At 40.3% G+C, this 24,404-nt stretch overlaps 1 protein-coding gene across 1 annotated transcript in view; it reads left to right on the top strand.

Annotated features, from left to right (window-relative positions):
* The window catches only part of CERS6 (ceramide synthase 6), a gene marked incomplete at both ends in the record, with an annotated part of 127,997 nt that overhangs the window by 85,307 nt on the left and 18,286 nt on the right, over nt 1-24,404 (top strand). Inside the window, 4 exons of the mRNA XM_082311768.1 lie at nt 6,282-6,332; nt 10,563-10,655; nt 17,487-17,615; nt 22,395-22,501. Coding sequence (XP_082167894.1) covers nt 6,282-6,332; nt 10,563-10,655; nt 17,487-17,615; nt 22,395-22,501 — 380 coding nt within the window. The remainder of the gene's footprint in view (nt 1-6,281; nt 6,333-10,562; nt 10,656-17,486; nt 17,616-22,394; nt 22,502-24,404) is intronic.

Below are 24,404 nucleotides of genomic sequence, written 5' to 3'. Positions count from 1 at the left end.
GCCTGTCAGAGGTGGCCAGTAGAGACTGGAAACTGTCTGATGTATTTTTTAAATCAATGAGACTTTAGTATGAGAAATGCTTAAGTAGTAGCAAAACAAGTACAACGACAGCAAGGGATGATGTTAACATGCTTCAGATCCTGTCTTATCCAGGGTAATTTTTCAGATGATAACAAGAAAAAAACACATTTCTAGGTAATCAGAGAAAGTTTCCAAGACATCATAAATCTGGAGTCCTTGGAGGCCAGGCAAACTTAGTGGAAGATGATAGAAACTTTGAAAAGCTGACTCAGAATGTTCTGGTTATTCCTTTATAAATCTTCTTCTAAAAATCAAGGAAAATGAGTAAGGTTCATTTTCTTTCTGCTGGAGAGAAAAATACTGCAAAATAGTGATACTTGTGAAAAACGAAAGGTCATTTTCTGTGACTTGTAAAACTGTGACTTGTTTTACAACAATTAATACCAAGGAGTTTTTCTGTAGTTAAGAGGAAAAAAAGTGTATTAGGTTTTGTGCATTATATGCAGAAGCAAGTGTTTTCATGGCTATGTAGTCTCCTTAAGAGAGAAAGGCTGCAGTAGTCTACATTTATTCTGATTCCCATTGAGCCAAGTAAGAAGATGGGGAAGGAAACCCAGGGTCACTGTGGAATTTGCATCTAAGAGATTAATTTATTGAAAAATCTCTTGTTTTTACCATAAATGGGTGGAGTCATTTTTACATTAGAACATAGAGCCCCCAGAATGGGAAACTACAGAAGGATGCTTTTTGTGCTGCCTGGTAATCTGACTTTCTCTCTAATGTCAGCAGCCACTCAGCATACCATGCCAAGAGGATGCAGGTGTTGCAGAAAGAGAAAGAAAGCAAGCACTTTAAGTAATTCCCGTCTAAGCGAGTGCTTATTCAACCAAGTGATGTGCAAAAGGAATGCTTATTAATATATTGAAAAAGAAAAAATTGCTATAATCCTTAGCCATAATTGGGAAAAAAGTGAACACTGAAATACTATTTAATTTAAGCACATAGAAGATCAAATGCCAAAAAAACACCCACAACCCAACACCCCAAAACAATGTTAATTATGAATAATTGTCCTTCTGCTGATGTTATGAAAGGTGCTGCTCACTAAAAGCCTGTAATTTTCAGTTCCTGGATAATAAAAGAGGTGGAAAGTGTTAAATATTTTTATATTTTGCAGTCAACAGAAAGATTGTAGTCTCCCCCTCCCCTGCTGTTACAATTGCACTCCTAGGTAGGTAAGCTGTAAAGCTCAGAATATGGCGAGGTGTTGGTCCACACAAGGAGGAGATGGTGTTCTGCTTGTGATGGGAGAAGGCAGCTGCTGTTGAGAAAAAGCATACATGTATGTCATACATAATATGTGTGTATCAGACAGCGAACGTTAGGTCTAGGGGTAAGTGCAAATTGCACACAGAATTTGGGGGACTAAGTAAATGCTAATCAAGAGGAAATCTTCTGGCCTCACTTGTACCACTTGTTTCCATGAAGAGCAAGGGCCTGCTCTAGCTTGATGAAAGTAGAGATATGAATGCTGTGTGACATCTTTGCCTGTATCAGCCCAAAATAAATGAGGTGGGTAGAACTTTGCCAAAAGTAAGTATTATCTTGACTTTAATTAATAGTGCTAATTTGTGTTCCACTTAATATTGCTTGTAGCTGTCAGAGACAAATTATGTAAAGCTGTATCCAAACACATTAACCAAGCCAGATAAAATCTTGGCCTTTTGAGATTGCAGAGTAGTGAGCATATACACAGTGAATGCTCAGGATTTCTGTATTGTGCTGGTTTTGTTTTACAGGGTCAAAAGCTTTCTAATTTCAAAAGCAACTTAAAATCTTTTTTTGGACTGAGGATGTCTCATTTTGGTTTGAAATGTATTTTTGAGCATAAATAGGCTCTTGTGAGATGTGGGAATTCTGTCATGATGTTCCTGGATTTTTACATGCTGTATTCTGATAAAAAGAGCAGACAGATTGTATTTATCTTGGAAAAGTCAGAAGATTTTTCTTACTTACCTGGGAATTTAGGAAGAACCCATTTGGGAGTTACAACATGCCCATGTGGTCAAGAGTAAATCAGGTGTGTAACAGCTCTATCTAATTCTCCAAACTGCTAGGGCAGAAGCTGCTCTGTGGAGAGCTGGGTTTTGCTGTCATGAGGCTTAGTGATGTACTTCTGGAAGTGTTTCTTCAATATGTTACTTATTTCAAGTTTATGGACTACAAAAAGAAAAAATGGTTTACAGAAAGAAGCAATTAGTGCCAGCAGCGCTGTACTCATTTTTTTCACATCTCTTATTTATCTATAGAATCACATTTCTGAGGCGCTTGTGGGTACAACGTGCATATTGGGGTTTCTAGTTGTGCTGGGTACAAGGGAAAATGACTCAGTTGCTGATACAGCAACTTGCAGTGAGACGAACTGTGGAATTAACTTTAGCTGCCCAAAAGCACTTATTTTGCAAATTTATGTGACCTACATATATGCATATTTATATTTACAGACACAAGCTGATTCTATAAAATGTGCGTGGAATTCACACCCGTGACGTGCCTGATACACACACATCTGATGGCTGGCTTGCTGACAGTATGGGAAAGTACTGGCTCGTGACATGTACAGCTCTCGTCTGTCTCTTCGAGAACCTAGCGTGTGGCCTTTGTGCGTTTCCTATACTCAGTGGGTTCTGCTGGGAATATATGGATGAGAGAGGAGTATTCTTGGTTATTTTTATTACTGTATGATGAACCAAATTTTACCTTGTTATTTTAAAATAATACTTCATCAGGTGCATCTATTGACTCCCTGATAAAATACACGCAAAAATGCCTTTCAGCCAAATCAGCTGTCTAGGGAACAGATCACAAATGGAAGGTTTTTTATTGTACTACTTTTTTTTTTTTTCCCCTTCCATTTACTGTCAAAACTGACCTTTCACATACTGGGTACTAGCAGCACTTTGAGCAAGACATGCAGGTTTTCATTGCTTTGGGGCTTCTGAACGCCAGGGCCTGATTAGAAGCTTTCTCTAAGGATAAGTGAATGGGACAATGGACGCAAAACAACACGAGACTTCTGGCTAAGCGTGCAGACATCTCAGATAATTTGTTGGGGTTTTTTTTCCCCCAAATCCTCAGTCATTCTCTTGTCTCGGGAGAAGTTTTATTTCTGAAGGAGTTCTTTAAAATTACTCCCTTGAATCAGAGAGTTGGAGGGAGGTTTGTTGGAGCTTTTGAGAGATATTCCTGTAAGGAGACAAAAATAATAGAGATCTGTTCCTTAATACTGTAAATGACAGCAGATTCAACAGCTGTTTATCATCCTCCTCTGTCATTGATACGGCACTGATTAGGGACTGCACCAAAGTGTGGTAAATCTTAAGTTTCCACCTGAACACCTTTATGTTCTGTAAGGGAGGGTGTCAGTATTGTAGGGCTGGTGCTTTGTGCCTGATATAATTGGTACTGAAGTTTTTAGTATTTTGTTTCCAGCTTCAGGATGCCTTTTTGTTATCAGGATCTTTGCATTTCCTCTCTTCTCTGGTCCCCTCAGGTTCCTCCCTTCCTCAGAGATTATATACTGAGAATAAGAAGTAAAATGGAAGTTTGGGTATTCAACAGGCAGTGGAAAGAGTAGCACACTTTTTATGTTGATCAAAAAAGGATCTGTTGCAAAGCCAAGTCACAGAATTTTTCTCCCCATCCATCATGGGACTTTTCAGGAAGAGCTGGGCTCTGCTCCTCCGTGAGCTTGCCTGGTGTGAGGAAGTCCGCAGATGTATCCTGTGAGCCCACACAGGGCTCAGCTGAGCCCTCAGAATGCCAGTATTAGGTCCTTTCTGATTAAGCCACTGTTCACGGGTGTGTCTAGGTGTCACACTGCAGACTGTGGAGGCTTTTTTGGGATCCTCTCCTTCCTGAAGCCTACACAGAGTATCCCACAGTTGTGAGATTCACAGAGGATTAAACAAGATACTTCTTGCTCCAACTGTAACCATGGGCTACATGGAGAAGTTAGGTTCAGTCTAGGACTGTGTTCATTGTGGAGGTCAGAGGGGAAGGCTGCGCTTAAACCAAGCTCTTTCTCTACCTCTTTGCTAAAACCCTCCAGAGCAAGCATAACCAAAGTCCCCTGCTGCTACAACTGTTAGAGTCAACTCAGAGATGTCAAGGCAAGTTAGGAGGAGGGGAGCCTGGAGAGGAAAGAGGGGTAAGAAGGTGGTGTAGGTGCCCTGCTGTCTCAGCCGCTGTTGCCCACATAGGATCCATTAGGTTTCCAAAGAGCTACATTTTGTTTCAGATGGCAGCATGGCTTTCTGAGCCTTATGTGACTCAGAAGAGGCAGGTGTTCTGCAATGTATTGGTCTTTGAGGTTTAATGCATGTATTACATTGTTTGTCAGTTTGTGGTATCCTTTCAGGCTTTGTGGTTATGGGTTCCTCCACTGAGGCCTATTTTATTTAGCGTTCAGCATATTAATTGCACATAAACCTTTGTATCTGCAGCTCCTACAGCAGGGATCTCTCTGAAGAAGCCTTAAGATGTCATAATATTTGAAAGAAAAAAATGTGCATTTTTTGCTAGCACCTGTAATTTAGGTAGCAAAATAATTGGGTAGGAAGCATGTCTTATCTCTTGCTGAATCTGATATGAAAGACAGTTACAGCTCTTCAAACCTGGCTAAAACTATGAATTAGCCTACAATATTTGAATGGATCTAATTTAGGCAGCTGTCAGACAGAAATATTTTAGATTCTGTATATTAGTAACACTTGCAGAGCAGCCGTGGCTGTTTCCAAAGACCTTTTTTGTTGCATAAAATGAGAACTCACTTAGCAGAATACCTACTGTGGAAATGTTTGAACAAATAAATTGCTTGCATGAAATAATTATTCCTAATAGAAGGAGAAGTTTGGATGGACTTTAATCATTCTTACAGCATCCTTGTGAGAGGCATATCAGAAACTCTAGGAGGTCTGTTACTTTAAATGTTGGTATACCGCTCAGGTTACCGTAAGAATTACTCCTTTCCAGTTGAGGAGCACTGGGGGTATGGGTGTGCAAGTTTTATTTTATCTTATTTTCCGTGTGAAGGACACATTCAAAAAACTAGGAAGAGCCTTTAGTAATCATATTACATCACTGTTAACCAACAAAGGCTGTGAGGACCTTCTATAAGACAAATCACAATTAGAACTTAAGTATCAGTTGGGAATTGGGCTGTAATTCTGATGAACATTTATGCTGTCTTTTGATATGGTACAAATCCTTCCTACTTCTAAAGACTCTACTAGCCTGATTGTCTGTCTGGGGCTTTAACATTCTGCTTAGTGTTCATTTTATTTGGTTTGACGCTCACCCATTGTATTTTGGATGAGTTTGTTGTTATGCTTTGCCTGAGCTGAACTGCTCCACCTGATGGTGAAAACAAGAAAATGCCGTGTCTCATGCAACGAGGATTTAGTTGAAAAAACGTAATTTAGTGGAAGCACTTAATGCTGTAAGGGTATGCCTGCCTTAATCCAGGAGGCCTACTCATAATGCTCTGCCCCCTTTATACTTGGATGTAGAGCAGTTAATAAGCACATAAATCTCACGAAAGCAGCAAAGAAACAGAAAGCATAACAGAGCCACGTGTCCCCAAGTCTTTTAGTTTGCCCAGATTTTTGCAAGGCAAGAGTCTGTAGACGCATGCTACAATAAATTTGCTCTGGCACCTTTCATGTTGCCCTAAGATATCAGAGTATTTTCCGTGTGATAGCAAGATCTGTCATCTCTGGACGGCCATGTCTTCAGCCAGGAAAGCAAAAGGTATGATTTGCTATCTTGAGCTGATGTGGCTGGGATGAAGGATGGGTCCTGTATGGAAGGATGCTTAAATGTCACAGCACACGCAAGGGACATTCCTTGAAATATTTGAGCAGCCTAGGGCCAAGATCCCCTGTGCTATTGAGAAGGTAATGTGAGATCTGACCACCTGAACACAAGCTGATTATGTTCAACCTGCACTCCTGCAAAAACCATTTGTATAAGGTCACGGTGCACCAACCAAAAATCTCTGTGAACAGGCAGGTTGCTCCAATTCATGCTGTGAAACTTTGAGAAATCTCCTTGTTGTATTCAGTTTTCATAGCCTCTATCAAAAATTGCAAATTTTAAGCTGTTGCTGTAGTTTTGTCCTTCACTTGTATTAACCATATACACTTACATTGCCCAAAATGGTGTGTACAGACCTTTTTTTTTTTTTCTTTCTCTCTCAGACACCCTGGCTCTGGAATACCAGACAGTGCTGGAATGGGTATCCCTATCAGGTAAAAGTTACAGTGCTGCCTAAAAACAAACATGACACCTCTGGAGAGCTCTGTTTTTATTATGCTGGAGCTTTGTGTCAGTATGTTAGTGTGAATGGGCTACTTGGCATTTCAGAACATTGCTAGATGCTCCCGGTCTTGCTTGAGTTCAAGATGGGAAAGATGAATATAGCTGTCATACCTGTTTTGAAATTAAGCACAGGATCTGAAAACAGATTTGGGAAATCTAACTGTGAAAACAGACATCTGCAATGGCGGTGGAATGGTCATTTTTTACAAAGTTCTGAGGATACTGGAAGTTTTAGCAAGGCCTCAGATTCAGCGGGTTGGGAAAAATCAGTATAGTTCTCATAGTTGTTATACTGCATACAGGGTGAGACTTAATCCCTGGCAGTTGGTGTGATCAAAGAGGAGACTAAAGAGAGAAGGCAGGTTTCTCCTTTAGGTACTTAAATAGGGGCTATCCAGTCCTGGCCTCATGGAAGCTTACAACGAAAGAAGGCAAAATTAATGAGAGAATTGGGAATGGTTGCAAGTCTTTCTTTTCAGCAATGTCTGTATTTTCATGGATTCAAAAAGCCTTTTCTCTGTTCTAGGTCAAAGTATATAACTTCAAAGAAAAGACTTAAGTCATTTATCTCCTTTACTAAGGAGAAGAATGCCACTGTTAAAGTAAAAATGCCCTTTCAGGTTGTGTCGTGCTGCACTCATTCCCTCTTTCAGTCCTCCGAAAAATTTTGCTCAAGTTTGAAATTTGGTTTCCTTAAAACAATTTTCAGAAGAACAATAATGGGGTATTTATTCCTTGCTGCACTGCTAAGGTTTTAACTAGTTCCAGGAATATTTAGTTCCTAGTTCTGGCCATCTATCACAGCAGCACAGTTGCTTCAATGGCGTGCAGGTGCTGCAGTAACACCAGGATTAGCTGTAGCCCTACAACTCTGGAGACTATTCTCTGCCAGGGGAAGAAGGAGCAGGACAAGTGAAAGGAGAAGGGTAGAAATTTTATCTATCGTTATCTGGTTCAACAGTGGCTTCCAAAGTTTGCGTGCCCAAAGAGGTTTGAGAAACCTCTCCTGTGCTTTCCATTAGTTTGTGCTACTGGATGTAGTTGTTAAAGTATGGGATGTGTTTAAACAGAGCAGTCAGCCTGCTCTTAAGGATTCAATGTATTTTTCAGAACAGATAACTCCTGAACTCTGCCTTGGCTGTACCACTGCCTCCTTTTGCCTCCTGGTCTGATAGAAGTAATTTTCAACAGGGATGTTGTGAGGATCAATGAATTAATTAAATGCTCCCTTTTAGTATTATTATTATTATTATTATTATTATTATTATTGTTGTTGTTGTTGTTGTTGTTGTTGTTGTTGTTGTTGTTGTTGTTGTTAATAATAATAATAATAATAATAATAATAACAGTAAGGTAGCCTTTTCGAGGAAAAAGTATCATCATGTATATGGACTAGGAATGGACTTTGGAAACCCTTTTGGGAAAGCTAAGAGCCACCGGTTCCCTTAGTACCCTTTGTATAACAGGATGCAACAAGAGATTAAAGTTGTGAAGTATAATTTTTCTTTTGTTATAAATCAGAGGTAACAAACATTTCAAATGTGACCTAGTAAGGCGATCTTCAAAATTTTTAGTAACTTTTGAGGATAACTTTTGGTAGCTTTTTTAATTAGTCTGAATTCTGATTCTAAACCTGAGCTTCTTTAAAATGCCTTTTTTTTTTTTTTTCGTAATTCAGCATCCAGGGGGTCTCAATAGGGATCATTGAGACGTTATGCTAGCTGCTATCCAGATTGACATTGAATTCCAAAAGCTCCAGCAAAGAGTTTGCAATTTAAGGAGTCTAACCTGTCTAGGGCATATTGCTTTTTTTTTTTCCTTTTTTTTTCCCCTAAAGGACAGGGAGGGAAAAACAAAAACCTCATTGCCAGACTGGAAAGTATGAACAGTATTGTCTGAAAGACGCATGAATTCCCCATGACAGTGAACAGCCCTGGACAGGCTGAACAGGAGAACTGTGGTTAGGTTAGGGTGCTACTGTTCTTGAAGGTTGTGTACCTGTTAGAAATAGTTTAGTGGAGACAGTTCAGCAAGAATGACCAAAAATCTTGATCTGAGAAAGGCTGAAGGAAATTGGTCATTTAGCCTCAGAAGAAATAATGACTTAAATTCCACCCAAGGACTGAAGGGTGAACTGAATAACGTTAGGGAAGCGGCAGAAGAAATTGAATGGGGGAAGTGTTGAATGTTCATCCCTCAGAGATTTTTAGGAACAATTGTTTGTCAGAATTGATATGGCTGCAGTCACTGATGCCTTTCAGTCCTGTTTTCTACTATTTTTGTGTTACTACATACAAGAAGAGACTTGCTTATGATGTAAGACCACGAATCTTGCTGGTTAAAGAACATATGTTTACCAGACTTACCAGAAGAACGAGGTCATTCAGAAAGTTAGTTACAACTTTTAGAGGGTGGTAACTAAACTTGCAATATCTAAAATCATGCTGCTAGTGGAGAGGGTCCAATAGAAAGCAAACCATCAAATAAAAGTCATTATCAAAGTCTTTGTCTCAGAGATAAAAATGTCTACTGGGTGCTAATCAGGATTAAGTACTGGGTTTTTAATTTGGTTGATTTGTTTGGGTTTTTTTTTCTTAACTAGATAAAATTTCTAATCTCTTGTTTGCTACAAATCCTTTGTAAGTTACTCAACACGGCACTGCAAAAATCCAGCTGAACTTACTGTAGATATACTCAAAAGGATCCATTGGGTGACAACTCCACCCATAAGCACAGAATAATCCTATTGAAGTTAAGTCTACAGAGAACTGAAACATAACATTTAAATGAAGTTAAACACACACTATTGATCCTTTCATGGAGGGAAACCATGATATCTTTAGAATCCCTCTTCATTACCATTATATATGGGTTTAGAAATACTAATGCTATTGTTAATAAAGCAGCTGACAATCTTAATTGTTTTACTAGAAATTTTCCCCAGTGAGTTCTCTTGCAATAATGAGTATAATAGTCGCGGTTCATTGCTAGCTCATGTTCTCTTCCCTTTTTTTAATTACACCTAATTAAAAGCTTACTGTCAGTCTCACTAAATCAGAAGAGGATTATATTGGCCCAAGAAATGGCTTTAAAAGATTGATTTTGAGTGTACACATTTTTCATAAAGCATAAGCACATGTCTATATTTAAATAACCCACATAGAGCATTCAGTGAGCACCTAAGGACTGTTTTTCAGCTGCAAAGAACTGGTCTGCAAAAGGAAATGGGAATAAAAGAGGCAACTGAAATGCCTCATGGCAATGGAAATAGCTCATGCCCTGCTTGGATGCATGGTTGTGCCAGTGCAAACTGCCCTAGAGATGGTTCATCTAGTCCCTCAGGAGATGCCCTCAGGAGCTTCTCCTGTGCAAGCGCCCCTCTCTATCACTGCGATGGAAGACACGACGAGCAATGACGCACAGTCACATGGAAATTAGAGTAGCTCCTAGGACTGACTCTCTTAGGCTGGGGGCTAAAGAGCCTATGTGTGCTACCAGTTACCTTCTTTGGAGTTACCCCAAGTTGGTTTTGGTTGTGCATAAGTTCCTGTGTCTTCTTATTTTTATTTATTTTACTTTTAAACATCTGTGTAACCCTGTTGTATATCAAACAAGATGCCTGGATAAATTTATTTTATTTTCTTCTCTCCAAATGTCAACATGTTCCCAGAAAATGGTTAAATTCTTTAAAAGTAGGCTTTTATATTAGAAAGAGCCCTGTTTAAAGCTCCCAACTTTTTCATCATGAGCAGATCAGAAGCATTACTTTTCTCTAATCTGCTCTAGCATTGTTTCTTTTGCTGTGCTTTAAACCCACATAACTGATGTACAGCAAGATGTTTCAAGTAATCTTTCAAAACAGACTTAGGAGTACTCAGAATTTAGTTTGTTCTAAGTTCCGAACGGGCAACATCATAATCTTTTGGTATTACAATATTACAATACTGTCAAGCTTAAAACATAAGAGGAGGGTAGGTTGGGGAGCTTTATTTTTCCAGAGCCATCAAAGTTTGAAAGAGGCAACCATCGTCATTTTTCTTACATGGGATGCTTATGTATAATTCAATAATCCTCCTGTGATTAAACATGTCTCCTAAAGACCTCAGCTGCCTGTAATGTCAGTTAGACTCTATTAACCTTTTCTCATCTCCATCTTTCAGCCACTGATGCCTGACCTTCATTATTACTACATAGTTGAATTGTCATTCTACTGGTCCTTAATGTTTTCTCAATTCATTGACATCAAAAGAAAGGTAAGAACAACGAGACTAAAAACATTGAAAGCTTTAAGCACATATCTTTCTTGACTTGAGGAATACCTGTATTACCTGTGCAGTGAACTGGAAATAGAGCTCTTTCTAGTCACCACCTCTTGCAGATATTCGTCACTGAAAAACTGGTGTTGAAGTGCTTGTCTTACTCTGTTCCTTGTTACTATGATGTGGGTTTTTTCTGCGCATGGGAAGAAGAGCCCGGAGTAATAAAATATTCAAGAAGAAATAGCATCAGCCAAGAAAACCTTCTGCTCTCATACAGTGACTTGAATGGAATTGAACACGTAGTAGCTAGTAGAGGTACTGTTTCTTCTAAGAGTTAAATGATGAAATATCAATGACAGAGCAAGACTGCCTGATAAATTCACAGTATCACTTTGGTGAGATCTGTGAGGGCTTTCAATTTATTCTACAAAGGGATGGTAAAAACAGGGATACGTTTAATATTAAACAGTGAGGTTACATTTCATCTTTACGGTTATGAAATTTAAAGTAGCTGAGCATTGCTATTAAGGGGCTATTAATTGAGAAAATAAAACTCTGGCCAGATAAAAACACTTTTCCAGTATCAGTAGCAACCTGTTCCATATTCCTTCATCCAAGTTCTCTACTCCAAGGAGACTGCTAGTACGTAGCAGAACAGGGAACATGACAGTCATTCTATAATAACAGGCCGTTGAGCTATTCTTGCAGGGTTTTTTAATGTTGCAAAATTATTTGTTTAAAATGTTTGGAAGGGTTTTATGTGCCTCCTTCTATTGTCATTTAATTAAATGATTGTAGGTTATGCTAATGGAAAAATCCCCGCAGGATTCCATATGCAGGAGCATAACTCTGAAAAGAGTACATGAAGGATCCAGTATGTCCTGAATAAATTTATCTGCTACTTGAAACCACAGTGGGCTCCTGTGAGTCTTGTGTTAGAGCTACGTATATAGAAAAACACCCCTCTAATTGAATTTCTAATTTTTTCCAGAAGTAGAAGTCTGAAGAAAACATCCACAAATTTTAAATCCATATTGGAGGGTAAATTGTAAACAGAACAACCAGTTTAGGATGAATACATGTAAATCCCATGCTTGCTTTGTCTGTAGATGCTAAACATTCTGTTAATCATGAGCTTGAAATGAGTACAACTTCACTGTTTCAAAAAACAGAGATGCAGAAAAGCAGCGCTCAACAGAGCTATATGATAGTGGAGATGAATTTAAATCAAGAGTAACATTGACTAATATACGTAAGCTGGAGGTCCCAGCAATACTGAATAGCCATTTGCCAATGTATCAACCAAAACCAAACCTCTGTGGCAATGTTACAGGATTGTTCAGGTTATTCCTGCAGAAATGTATTGTGTCTAATCAGTCCCCCTACATTCATATTGAGCCCTCTGCACTGTGCAATTAGTTATATTTTATTTTCTTTGTGTACCTCTTGAGGGAGAGGAAAGTGTAACAGCATTGCAATTGCAACAGTACTGCAATTTTGCAGTACAATACATCTTTAAAGAATATTGAATTGATTCCTGACTAGTTGCTTTGCTCATGTGAAAAGTAATTGGAGGTTACCTGAACAGCATCTAGGTTCAGCACTGAAGTACACTTCTGAAAAGGACCATTGGGAGCGTCAGTGACACCTTTCTCATTTAATACATCTCATGAGCAAATGATATAGCTTTTTCCCTCATGACTTGAAGAGTTTGTTCCCATTGGTGAGCTGAGCACAGAGCTAAAGCCTGATCCTGTCCATAGTACAGGTGCAAGTAAACAATCTTTTGCAAGTCTTTTTCTCAGTTATGTATAAATGACTTGGACTTGCTATCAGGAAGGCTTTGCAGCAGCTTACTGTGGAAATAGAATGGGAGATGGAGGTGGGGAAGTGGATTGCTAACAGCTAAGTAACACCCCTGCCGCAGATTTGCAGTGCTTGAACCCAGATCACCAGATCAAAGCAGTCTCCCGTGCATCTGCTGTGTCTGAGAATGTCCAGTGTCCAGCAGAGAGCAGGAGCACAGCATCTGCAGTGCAATGATAGCAAGTCAAAAGCCTTTCATTTTAAGCACCCTGCAGGAGACAGTGGAGATGCCATATTTATAAGTAACCTATTAGATCACTGACCAGTTTGGACTGCGGAGACAGTTCTTTTTGTAGTGTAAGCAAAATTGATAAATAGGAAGATCAGACTGGAGAAATGCAGCCATGCACTGGTGTCACACAGTAAAACTGTTCTGCGGCCAGGGGCGAGTGCAAGCTGTCAAGGTAATCCATGAGCTGAAAAATGTTAGCTCTGGGAGCTTACAGTAGTTGACAAAAAGTAGTACAAGCTTGACAGAGACACCAGCTCTTGCAACACCATAATAGTTCTCTTTTAAAGAGCAGGTTTAGTTTAAAAAATGTGGAAACCTCTTAATGTACCCAATATGCAATGTGTGAAACGGTGCCCACATGAAATAAAGCTCTGTGTAACCAGAAGAAGCAGGAAATTTGCCAGCTAATATCAGATGCTATTGTAATACTTCGTGACTGCTTAAACAGAGCAGATGAACAGTTCTCAGCTTGAGAAACCTGTTGATGTTTTCATGGTACGGTGAGAGGAATACTTTTATTGAAGTCTTAGTTATCATTTTAGATACTTTAAATTCAGCAGTGGCTGTGCTATAGTCTGGGATGATCAAAAGTGCCCTGGCAGCCTCGTGCACTGCAGGAATTCAGCCAACCACTTTTATGTAGTGAGGTTTCTCTTATGGTGAGGTGCGGTAGGTCTTCTCTGAGAGCACCAGCACTCGGCACTGGCCTAACTCCAGCACTGGTTTTTACTTGCTGTAGCTCAAGAGACATTCATAACTTTAAAATTAGTTCCAATTAGTTTGCTGACTTTCAAATACCTGTTTATCTTTATTTAGGTGTTATAAATTCCACCAGATTATCTGTGCCTGGCTGAAGAGGTGTGACCAAACTATTTAGGCTGTTGCATATACTTACTATTGGCATTAAGGCAGCAAACTGAGTAGATTAACTTTTATGTTTTTATAATGGCGTGTTGTTTGCTTCATAAATATCTACTGTGTTGCTGTAATGATGTTCTACCCTTAACGGTTTTCATATTCAAAGACTGCAGCCTAGTATAATTTGGTTTTTTGTCATCTCTGTCCAGCTTCCCATACTCCTCTTCTGTAAAACACAGAGAAAAAAAAAATAGATTCGGGAACTTTGTTACTCTCACAAGCCCCTGATGAGTTTTAAAAGCAGTGAGGCTTATTTGCATGCTTTCTGGATACTTCTGAAGTATTGTTAGATAGAAGAACATTTGACCAGTGTGTTTAAGGGAATGTATAAAATTTCTACTCAGTCAGTGTTTTAACGGGTTTGTAGAAGATCTAGGAGACCTTTCTGTGTATTCACACCTTTTAGTTCCAAGCATTTGGCAATTCCTAGAGCTTCTGTGTTTTACTTTTCTTAAAAAATGACAGTTCACTCATTCCCAAAATAAAATCATGTGTAGCTGCTAATTTTCTTGAATATTCCATTTTGATTCTAGAAAATTTATGCTATATTTCACTGAATCTGGATCCTAGATCTCTTTCTTCAAACTCAGTAAAAAAAAGAGTCATTGGGCTGATTTCTTTTGTTTCAGAGGAAAGGAATTTAGATTCTGTACATTTTGCAGACCTTTACTAGAATTGTAATGGTTGAAACCTTTAGGTGGTGATACTCCCCTTCCTTGTTGAAGCCCATTTCCAGAAGCTGGAGTGACTAAATGAAGCTGATGTTTTGCCCTTCAGTGGCACTAATGCTCCATAGCCACCTGGCAGTTTAGTCAGTGAGTGTGTCATGTTAAACAAACGTGTAGCAGAAGCCTTGATTCCAGAGGGCTTGTCTATAAGTTGAGACCCATGGAGTTTCTCCATTGTCTACCCTGTGTTCTTCACTGATGGTGTCAGGAGTAGGTTCTTTCTCCTATTCTTAGCCACATATTTTCATGACACAGGCACATGATATCTTTTTGCAGTTACAACTGGAGTCTACAAATCTGCTGTAAATAAATGCATGTTGCACAAATATACATAGAGTTTGAAATATATTTGAAAAAAGAAGCAACCCATTCCTGTACAGCTGCTCTTCTGCTGTGTATGGGTGAAAGTGCTTGAGTAAGCTGGGAACACAAGTACCACTTGACATTATGGGGACTTGTACCAGTAGTTTCTATGTATTCAGTACCCTTATGTATAATTAAAATCTAACAGATAGCATCTTCAAAGCATAGTATTAATTACTGACTTAAAGAAATGTCATAAGCAGGAAAGAAAGGACCAGAATAACAAAAGTAGTCTTATTTATATCACTGCTACTTTTTTCTAACAACTTTCTCCAGCATCTCCATTTCAGAGCTGACAGTCAGATAACTGTCTCTTTTAAGAAACATTATCAGAGAAGGAGTTCCCTGGACAGCATTTGTGTAAGTAGACTCATGCAGAAGTGCAGAAGACTGCTGCCCAAGAGCATTAGGACTGCTTAGGAATAATCCATATTGTCAGGAATGCCCTGAAGAGTTCCCAAGAGGGACTAGAAATCTCGTATTTGTAGAACATGAATGTGGCAGCTATAAAAACAGACGAGAATTTTCCACTTGGCTTCTTACCCTGTTTGGATGGCCTATGTGCTAACATAATTGCAGTTAGAAGGAAAATGAAGAACAATGTCATAGCATTTGCAGCTGAAGCAGGTAAAGAGCTAGGCTGCAGTATGGCCATATGGCAATGCCAGTAGCTTACTTCTAATCCCAGGGAATAAGGTAGGTGCTTTGCTGTTTTGATTATGGTATGGTGAAAGGGTCCCCATGTGTGGGTTTGTAGTTACTGAAAGGGCTAAGACGCCGTACCCATGCTTTCCGTTAAGACTCTTAGAAAGGGAAACAGCCTTTAATTCTCTTTTTGTTCTGTCTGCTTTAAGAAAATTGATTTAAAGCAATGGCTTGAGATGACTGCTGAATGTATTTGATTGTGGTCCACACTGCTGTGGACCAAATAATCTGGCTGAGAAATGTTGTGTGTGTACCAAACTAGGATACGGTTCTCTGCTTTTAGGGTTTTTTTTCTTTTCTTCCCGCCCCCCCCCAGCTTTGTGTTGGACATACTGGCAATGCCCATTGGTGAGTACGTGTAGGAAATAGGACCTTGTAGCACCTGATAGCATTAAACATAAAGTGATAGGCTGAGAGGAGGTCCTGTCCCTATTCAGTTAGTGAGACTGCTCAAGCTGCAGGTTTTTCCACAGACTCCAGGTGTACATTGCAGTGAAGCTGATTGCTGGTACTGAGAGGCAGTGGCATTGCACATTTTTGAAAGCAGTGGTGCCTCCTGTGTGCCTGCTGCATTCCCAAAGAGAGGTACCGTGACACGGGGCTGTTACTCTTCCCAGTACTGGAGAGACAGAGCAGTCGGCAGCTGTAGCTACTGCTTTTCTGGAGCTGACCCTGTGTTAGTGGGAGCTCACCAGCACTTTCTGTAGGGTCCTCCTGCCCGACACATGTACCTTCAGTCCCTTTGCAAACCAGGTGCTGCCCCTTTAAAGACTGCAGGGTCTCACTTTTGATTTCTCTGCTGCGGGCCCCTTAGCTGAAGACTACCGCAGCTCAGCAGGACTGGCCCGCAAAAGCTGCCAGTAAGCCAAATGCCACCTCCCAAGATGCTTAGCGAGCAGGCTGCCTGGAGGAGCCGCTGCTTCTGACTGCCGGGATCTCTCCCTTCAGACAGCCCTGCATGAGAGCCGCTAGATCTGCTGAGAGCTGTGGTAGTAACTTTGCGCCCAGTGCATGGAGAAACTCCCCAGTCAAATCATGCCTGTGATCTTTCCTTCAGGGTTTTTATATCACTTTCTCAAAGCTGTGTGAGTAGTTCAGCAAACTCCAGCAAGACTTCTTTTTGACTGACTTGGTGCCTTGCAGAGAAGAGTCTCACCTCTGCGAGTCCTGTTCTCTCAGTAATCAGTCTGGGAGTCTAGGCCAGGCAGATGGGTCATTCTCTCTGCTTTGCCTGCCCCTTGGCATGTATCTGGGAATGTGATGTTACAGAACTTCACTGCTCCTGGTATTTTTCAATAGTAACAGTTACTTGCTGGCCAGATAACTCAAGAGTTACTGGAGACCAGCTAACGTGCATCGTTTGGGAGGCAGCAGATTAGATCTCAGTAGGAAGAGCTGCACCAGCTCATTTGAAGACTTTTTTGACCCTGTTACAGTGTGAAGACAAAGCAGCTTCATTAAAAAACAAACAAACAAAAAACTGGAATGGGATTCTCAGCTCTGTGAAAGCTCTCAATTGTGCTTGGCAAGTGACTCTCGATAACTCCTAGTGCGGTGGAAATGTGTTTCCCGTTCCTTTGTAGCTATTTGAACTCTTGTGAATGGTGCATTATTTTGCATATTATATGTTGCTTGGTATATAAGAAATATGGTGTAACTTGGTTTGTGTGTACATACGCCTTTTCAAAGTAACTTCAGCCGCATTTCATTATTGAAATTCATTATGAACCATACTTCATTAGGTTAAATTACTGTGAACTAAGAAATGTAGATATTGCCTAGCTTTCAATAATCTTTTTCCATTTTGTTAACGTACAATGGTTATTTTATTCAGTCTAAGTGAAATATATCGCAGGGTATTTAATGCACTTATGTAGCAGGATCTGTATGTAAGATAACAATAATGCTGGGTTTAAAAAACATCCATCCATTTTTGTATACGAGTACTGAATCTCGCTGTTTGGTTCATTGTTTTTTGTTTGTTTTTTTTTTTCCTGCTTCTTGCTGCTCTAGGATTTTGGCATCATGTTTACACATCACATTGTAACAGTCACCCTGATAACCTTCTCATATGTAACCAATTTGACACGAGTGGGAACCTTGACCTTATGTCTCCATGACGCGGCTGATGTTGTCCTAGAGGTGAGATAATACGTATATCATCAGTGCCTGTATTCGCTATTCTGAGAACTAGCATGTCAATAGGCAAAATCTATTTGCTATTCAAAACAAGTATTTCTTAAGCAAAGAGGCCAGTTCAAGATGGTAATGATGATTAATATAGTGTATTTCCTTGCTGAAATATATTACACTTGTAGCAGTGCATGTTTGTGACTTTAGGCTGTTTTATCCCTTGATAAGTTGTTTGTACAGAGCCGAAACTGGTAATGCATTGCATGCCAGGGAGGGTTACACACTGATATTAAATATAACATGGTAAATTCAAAAGCTCAAAGTTGCAAAATCTGAAAAGTGATGACTGCGTGGAATGGAAGCTCCTGGTTCGTGACTCCTCTGAAGTGATGTGTGGGACAGGAACCCCGTTTCCGAAAGAATCAAGGTGTCACGGTTTGATTCTGCTGTGCTTTGCTGTGCAGAGGGTGCTGGACAACTTAGTGGCTGTTCTGCGCACGGGCAGCGAGCTGACCTCTGGTCCCCAGGATGTTCCAGGTTCCTGTGCCGCCACATCCAGATGCCAGTATTAAACAGCTGGCTTTGGAGAAGAAGGGATGATTGAAATTCTTTATAGTCAAGATGGTCTGTAACTTCCGTAGCGGCAATTCAGAGATGTTGTCATCCTGTATCTGCATTAGTTTTTAGACAGCTCTGGGTGATGCTGGGATCGGGCTGTCTGTGAACTCTCTCCATCAGGATCAAACCAAAGTTAATAACTATTTTGTCTGAAATTATTTTTTACTAAAGTAGTTGCAGGGATCCTGTTATGCAAGAATATAGTCTCACTGTGTGAGTCAACTATTGCAGAATCAAAATCCTACCATTCTGGTTCGATAGTGCTGTAAATCTGTTTTTTATTTTTTAATCTTTTTTTAATCTAGAAGGTACATGAGTGCCTGAGATAGAAAGCAATAGAGAATCTGTATTTCTCCTGTTAGAAATAATTACATTTTTACAAGTTTATTTTTCTGTTTTAGCAATGTGTATAGATCCATTCTGCTAGCTGTGGGTTCATCCAAACTTTCTCCATTCCTCTTTTCTCGCCACCAGATGTACTTGACAGTGTTCATTCCAGATCAAACCAGTGCCTGTGGAACTATAAAACCACTGGAGAGCAGCTGTAATAGGCTAGCTAAAACCTTACCTTGAACACAGATATTTTTTCTCAATTCCTCAGTTCATTCATTGTCTAAGACAAAGAGAAATTGCTGGTAATCTCACGTGATTTGCAAACATTCAGCAAATACGCTTCCCCATGAGACACATACTTTAGTGGTCTTCCTAGTAAATTCGTTCAGTCTGTTCTGACTGGAAATACTAAAGCCAGTCTAAAGTGTAAGAAAAAGAATCACAACTCCTGAGAAGCATTTACTAGGAGGGCCATTACGACTCACTCAACAGACTTTCTTCTGCTAGAGCAGTGGGTCACAGCCCTGGTGCCATATGAGATAAGATGGACTCCTACACACTGCTGACATTACTGAGGGGAAAGTCAGTGCAGAGGAAGAAAATTATCAAACTGCAAAAGAAGCTGGTAAAATGTCTTGCCATGATCTGTCAGTTGTAAACCTGACCTGTTTTACATATTATATATTCATAAAAATGAAAAGCTATTTCCAGAGGCCAGTAGTCTCTTTCCACCTACCATTTCATAATGAAACATGTCCAGTGGAAAGATGGAATGCAACGTTTTTGCTATTCTCATTGCAGAATGTAGTGTATATTGGTAGGAATACTGGAGTTGAAGTTATTTCCATAGGTCTTAAGGCATCTGCAGGTACAGAAGAGTCATAGCAGGATTTTCAGGAATACATAGCTGTTCTCTTAGGTCTGAGTGAAAGTTATCTGGGATACTCAAAGCAGCCTAGCCACAGCAGGACAGACCAAATGTAGAGTCATTTTCTTGCCTAGGAAGCCATTACATTAGTTTAAGCTGAAATCTAGGCTACTGAGAGGCAACTTTCAGAATCCCAGCTAAGTTGTTTTAAGGGGTCTTGGGTATCATTGAGTTGCAGTACAGCTTGTGGGTTGGAAACACTGTAACCTAACCTGCTGAAGCACTTAAAATCCCACCTATTTGGGGACCTTGAGACTTTTCAGCTTCAACTAATGGGCACTGTGACAATTTTGATGCCAGTGTATGGATGTGAGTAGTTGCCAATTTGGTATGCTTCTGGTGTATGAGCCTCACATAGCTGACAGTTCAACCTGAATCCTTTCTGTCAGGTTCCAGCTATCTCCTAACACACTTTTCTAGAAGAGCAGAGAATGGACACTTCAGACCAAGGCAAATAGCTGCACTATAAAATAAATGGATTTAAAAAGACTACCAAGAGTATCTGGAAGTCGTCATGGTTTTTAAACTTTGAAAATTGTGTTGTATTGTCTTAGGTGGCCCAATGCCATCCAACAACATACTCTTTCCCTGTTTTTGTGGTCCTTCCTTATCAATATTATTTGTAGATTTGTTATTTGAGAACTGATAACGCAACAGCTGTACTGTTTTTGAGAAATGGCATGATACTACTACAAGTTGCTATAGCAATATCAGTTCCACACAATATGAAACCAGTTTTTTTAGAGTGCCACCATGGAAATACATCCAAAATTCCTATCTGAACTTTCAGTCATTTGAAAATCAAGGTGTTAGTAACTCTTCTGCTTTGCATGTTGGCACCAAAGTGTTCTTATTTCCTTAAACCAGACTGTGAGTGCAAACTGCTAGGAAACTCATTTGTGTCCACAGTAGAATATAGGGCTGATTAAGAAGGGTTATGTTTTCTTTGCAGCACTAGTGGCTCGCCTTCATATTTTGTGAGCTTCCTAACTTGTTTTCTGCTAGTGATGATATCCTTTATATTCAGATTTTGAGTGGAAACATTACAGATGTTATGTAGCATCCAAAAGTGCAGGTTGGTTTTGGCATCCAGATTGTCTGACATGAGCATTGAGCACTTTCAGGTTCAGCGTGTTCGTACCAAAAAAATCAGACAGAAAGCGGGAGTGTCTCTCACCATTTTAGACAATTCTCTAGTTTGAATTCTGCATTCAGAATAGTATTCTATAAGCGTAGTTCTGGTAATTTTGCTCCCTCTTAGCCCTCTGGAAAATCTGCACAAGTGTCACGGTTTAACTCCAGCTGGCAACTAAGCCCCACACAGCCGCTCGCTCACTCCCCCCTGGTAGGATGGGGGAGAGAATCAGAGGAGTAGAAGTGAGAAAACTCGTGCGTTGAGATAAAGGCATTTTAATAGGTAAAGCAAAAGCCGTGCACACAAGCAAAGCAAAACAAAACAAGGAATTCATTCACTACTTTCCATCGGCAGGCAGGTGTTCAGCCGTCTCCAGGAAAGCAGGGCTCCATCACGTGTAACGGTTACTTGGGAAGACAAACGCCATCACTCTGAACGTCTCCCCCTTCCTTCTTCTTCCTGCAGCTTTCTATGCTGAGCATGGCGTCATACGGTATGGAATAGCCCTTTGGTCAGCTGGGGTCAGCTGTCCCGGCTGTGTCCCCTCCCAGCTTCTTGTGCACCCCCAGCCAGCTCACTGGTGGGGTGGTGTGAGAAGCAGAAAAGGCCTTGACTCTGTGTAAGCACTGCTCAGCAGTAACAAAAACATCCCTGAGTTATCAACACTGTTTTCAGCACAAATCCAAAACATAGCCCCATACTAGCTACTATGAAGAATATTAACTCTATCCCAGCCAAAACCAGCACAACACAAAAGCATCTTCTCAATATGGTAACTTGATACAGGCCCCCTAGAGGGGGCTTTGAAAGGGTTCCCAGTGACTTAAGCAGATGCTAAATCAGGCTCTTCATGTACTTCATTGTGCAGTGACTCTCTGGATACATTTGACAAAAAGCATAAAGAAAGACTGTCCCTGCTTTGAAGCAGATGTTTTAAAATAAGTAACTGCTTACACACATGAACACTGTGGAAGCACCACAGACATCTTAAAACAAGCTTCTTTGTACATGCTGTTTTCTTCAGGGAGAAGAGGGCAAAGAAACTTCAGGGAAGATCAGTGTTCTAATGAGCGGTTTGAGTGAAGAATAATTAGTAGTTTCTTTCACTGAGGAGGAGTTGGAAGACTGCATGGAGACAAATGAGAGAAGCATGTAAAAATAGGCATAGGGCAACAAGTTGGAAAGCAAAATTTGGAAAGAGAGGGGAAGAGAGCCTTGGAAAAAGATTTGAAGGGGAGGGATATAATCTTAGAGGTAGAAACTGTTCAGTATAGGCCAGAAAGAAAGAAGAGATGCTGTAGGATAACATAGGCTATGGGGCACAATAGAGAATTTGAGACAAAGTTTATATATAGCAACACTAGAAGGTCAGATAGCATGGGGCAGGTAGAAGATGGATGGATGCTGAAAATGCAAGTGGAGCATACTGGAAAGGTGAGAGACAGGTAGGTAAAGAGGTTGGGGACAAGGACAGCATAAACCCAATGGAGTTCAATAAAAAGTTTAGAAGAGTTTTGTGAATCTGAAATTGTAGGAAAGGAAATTGAATGGGGAAGGAAGAAATGAGAGATGTACTCTGGTTTTACGCAGTCCAGGTTGTTTTCTGAGAAGACATTTTCCACCTGCATGGTGGAGAGGAGTTACAAGGTCACTGTGAGGTGGCCCTAATGAAAATGTAAGCGATTTCATAAAAACTTGTTTTCTTCTTACAGCTTATACACAGTAGAGCTCAGTTGTCATCACAGAAGTAAACAGACGTTTCTTTCTTTTGCAGGCTGCCAAAATGGCAAACTATTGCAAGTGTCAAAAACTGAGTGACCTTCTGTTCCTTACATTTGCCATTGTCTTCATTGTCAGTAGGCTTGGCATATATCCCTTATGGTGAGTAAGCATACCGTTTTCCTGACATGCTAAGCATCAAACAAGCTTGGAAATAACTATGTTGTAATTGAACATGATTCATTGACATTACTCTGTTTCCCAAAGCACAAAGGAGAGTTTCAGACATAACCAGGTGCTGAAATAGCCTATTTGCTAGAGTGCCATTGTGTTTACTGTGTGCTAGACAAGAAGCACATGGGGCTTCTGCTGGTTTTAAGGTAGAAGTCGGTTGGAGACCACATAGCTTCAGGTTAGCAGTTGGTTGCCTGTGTTGGCAAGAAGTTAGAGGAGAAATAAAATATTAGTCACCAAAGACACCGACCACAGGGTAAGCTTGAAGCTAGGATTTTCTCATTAGCTTTCAGTGCGCACTTTATGGCCATGTTCAGCTTAAAGAAAAACAGAGTGAGATAAGGAAAGTCTGCCCTGCTGAAATCAGTATAAGGAAGTTGTTGCCATGCAGATTGCAATACTGCAGGCTAGTCCTTTCCCACTCCTCCCTTGAACTGGGGGTCCTGGGGAAGCTGTGTAATACGTACACCTATAAGGCAGTTATGCAGGTGTTACTGTAATCTCACCTCTTCGCAGACAAAGGCGGCTGCTTGCATGTGCACATACTCTCTCTTCTAGGTACACACACGTGCATGCACACCAACAGGACATAGATGTTTGATTCTGTAGCTGGGGTCTTCAACATCCAGAAGGCAGCAGACTAATTAGGAAATACACTGATGTACATCAGTGTAGAAACCCGTTCAAGTTTCTCTGTAACCTGTGCCCTATATATGAGGACGGCTGGGAGAAGGCGTTGGCCTCACTCTTTTGTGTTCTGGATCCTTCCTTTCTCTTGTACAAACAGGACTAACCCAAATCTCTGTATCCCTGTGAGAGCAAGAGGTGTCTGTCATTGCATCACAAGATAACAGTGACAGTTTTGGTTTTGGGAAGCACCAAGACTGCCAGAAATGTTACCCTGTGCAGAGTTTTATTTAGAGGTTACCACCAAGTTCCTTATTTAAGCATGCAGAGGATTTACAGATGCCACTATCAACCTCTCTGCCACAGTTTCCTTTCAAATCCTCTATAATGATATCTCTTTGGGGTTTTGTTAATGCAAACAGGATAAGACCAAGGTGCCCTTAAGGAGCTGTGTCATCAGCTCTACTTAACAGTACAATCTAGATGTCTCATTTAGCATTTAATGACTCCAAAGATAATGTGATAATGCCTGGTCCCTACTGCGCTGTGAGTTGGTGAAGGACCATGACAAAAGGAGAAAATGAATAGACACACAAACTGTGTATTTAAAAATGCTTGTTATTTTTTCCAAGGAGCAAATATTTGTTTCTTAAACAGCTTTGCTTCCCTTTCCTCAGTCCTTTCTTGAAGCTAACTTGGCCATTCACTGAATTTCTGTAAATGAAGTAAGCTAGTTTTTCTACTTGCATGATCTCAGATAGGAAAAATGGTGGCACTCCTGCCACTGGTGACTGCAGTATGTGACTCTGCTTCAGGGGAGGCTGAGTCAGATGACGACTGGATGGGTTCACAAAGGGGAAGTGATACTTGACCAACCTGATAACCTTCTATGATGAAATGACTGGCTTGGTGGATCAGGGGAGAGCAGTGGATATAGTTTACCTTGACTTCAGTAAGGTTTTTGACACTGCCTCCCAGAAAATCCTGAGAGAGAAGCTGATAACATATGGGCTAGATGAGCAAGCAGTCACGTGGACTGAAAACTGGCTGAGAATCCAGACCCAGAGGGTGATGATCAGTGGTATGAAGTCTAGTTGGGGACCAGTAGTTACTGGTACTAGTTAGTAGTTAGCAGTGTACCGCAGGGGTCAATACTGAGTCCATTCCCATTCAACATCTTCATTAATGATCTGGACGATGTAGC

This window comes from Platalea leucorodia (assembly GCF_965183815.1).
Source record: "Platalea leucorodia genome assembly, chromosome: 5".
NCBI classification, from domain to species: Eukaryota; Metazoa; Chordata; class Aves; order Pelecaniformes; family Threskiornithidae; genus Platalea; species Platalea leucorodia.
Note: the sequence above shows the minus strand (reverse complement) of the source record. Positions and strands in the feature narration are given on the sequence as shown.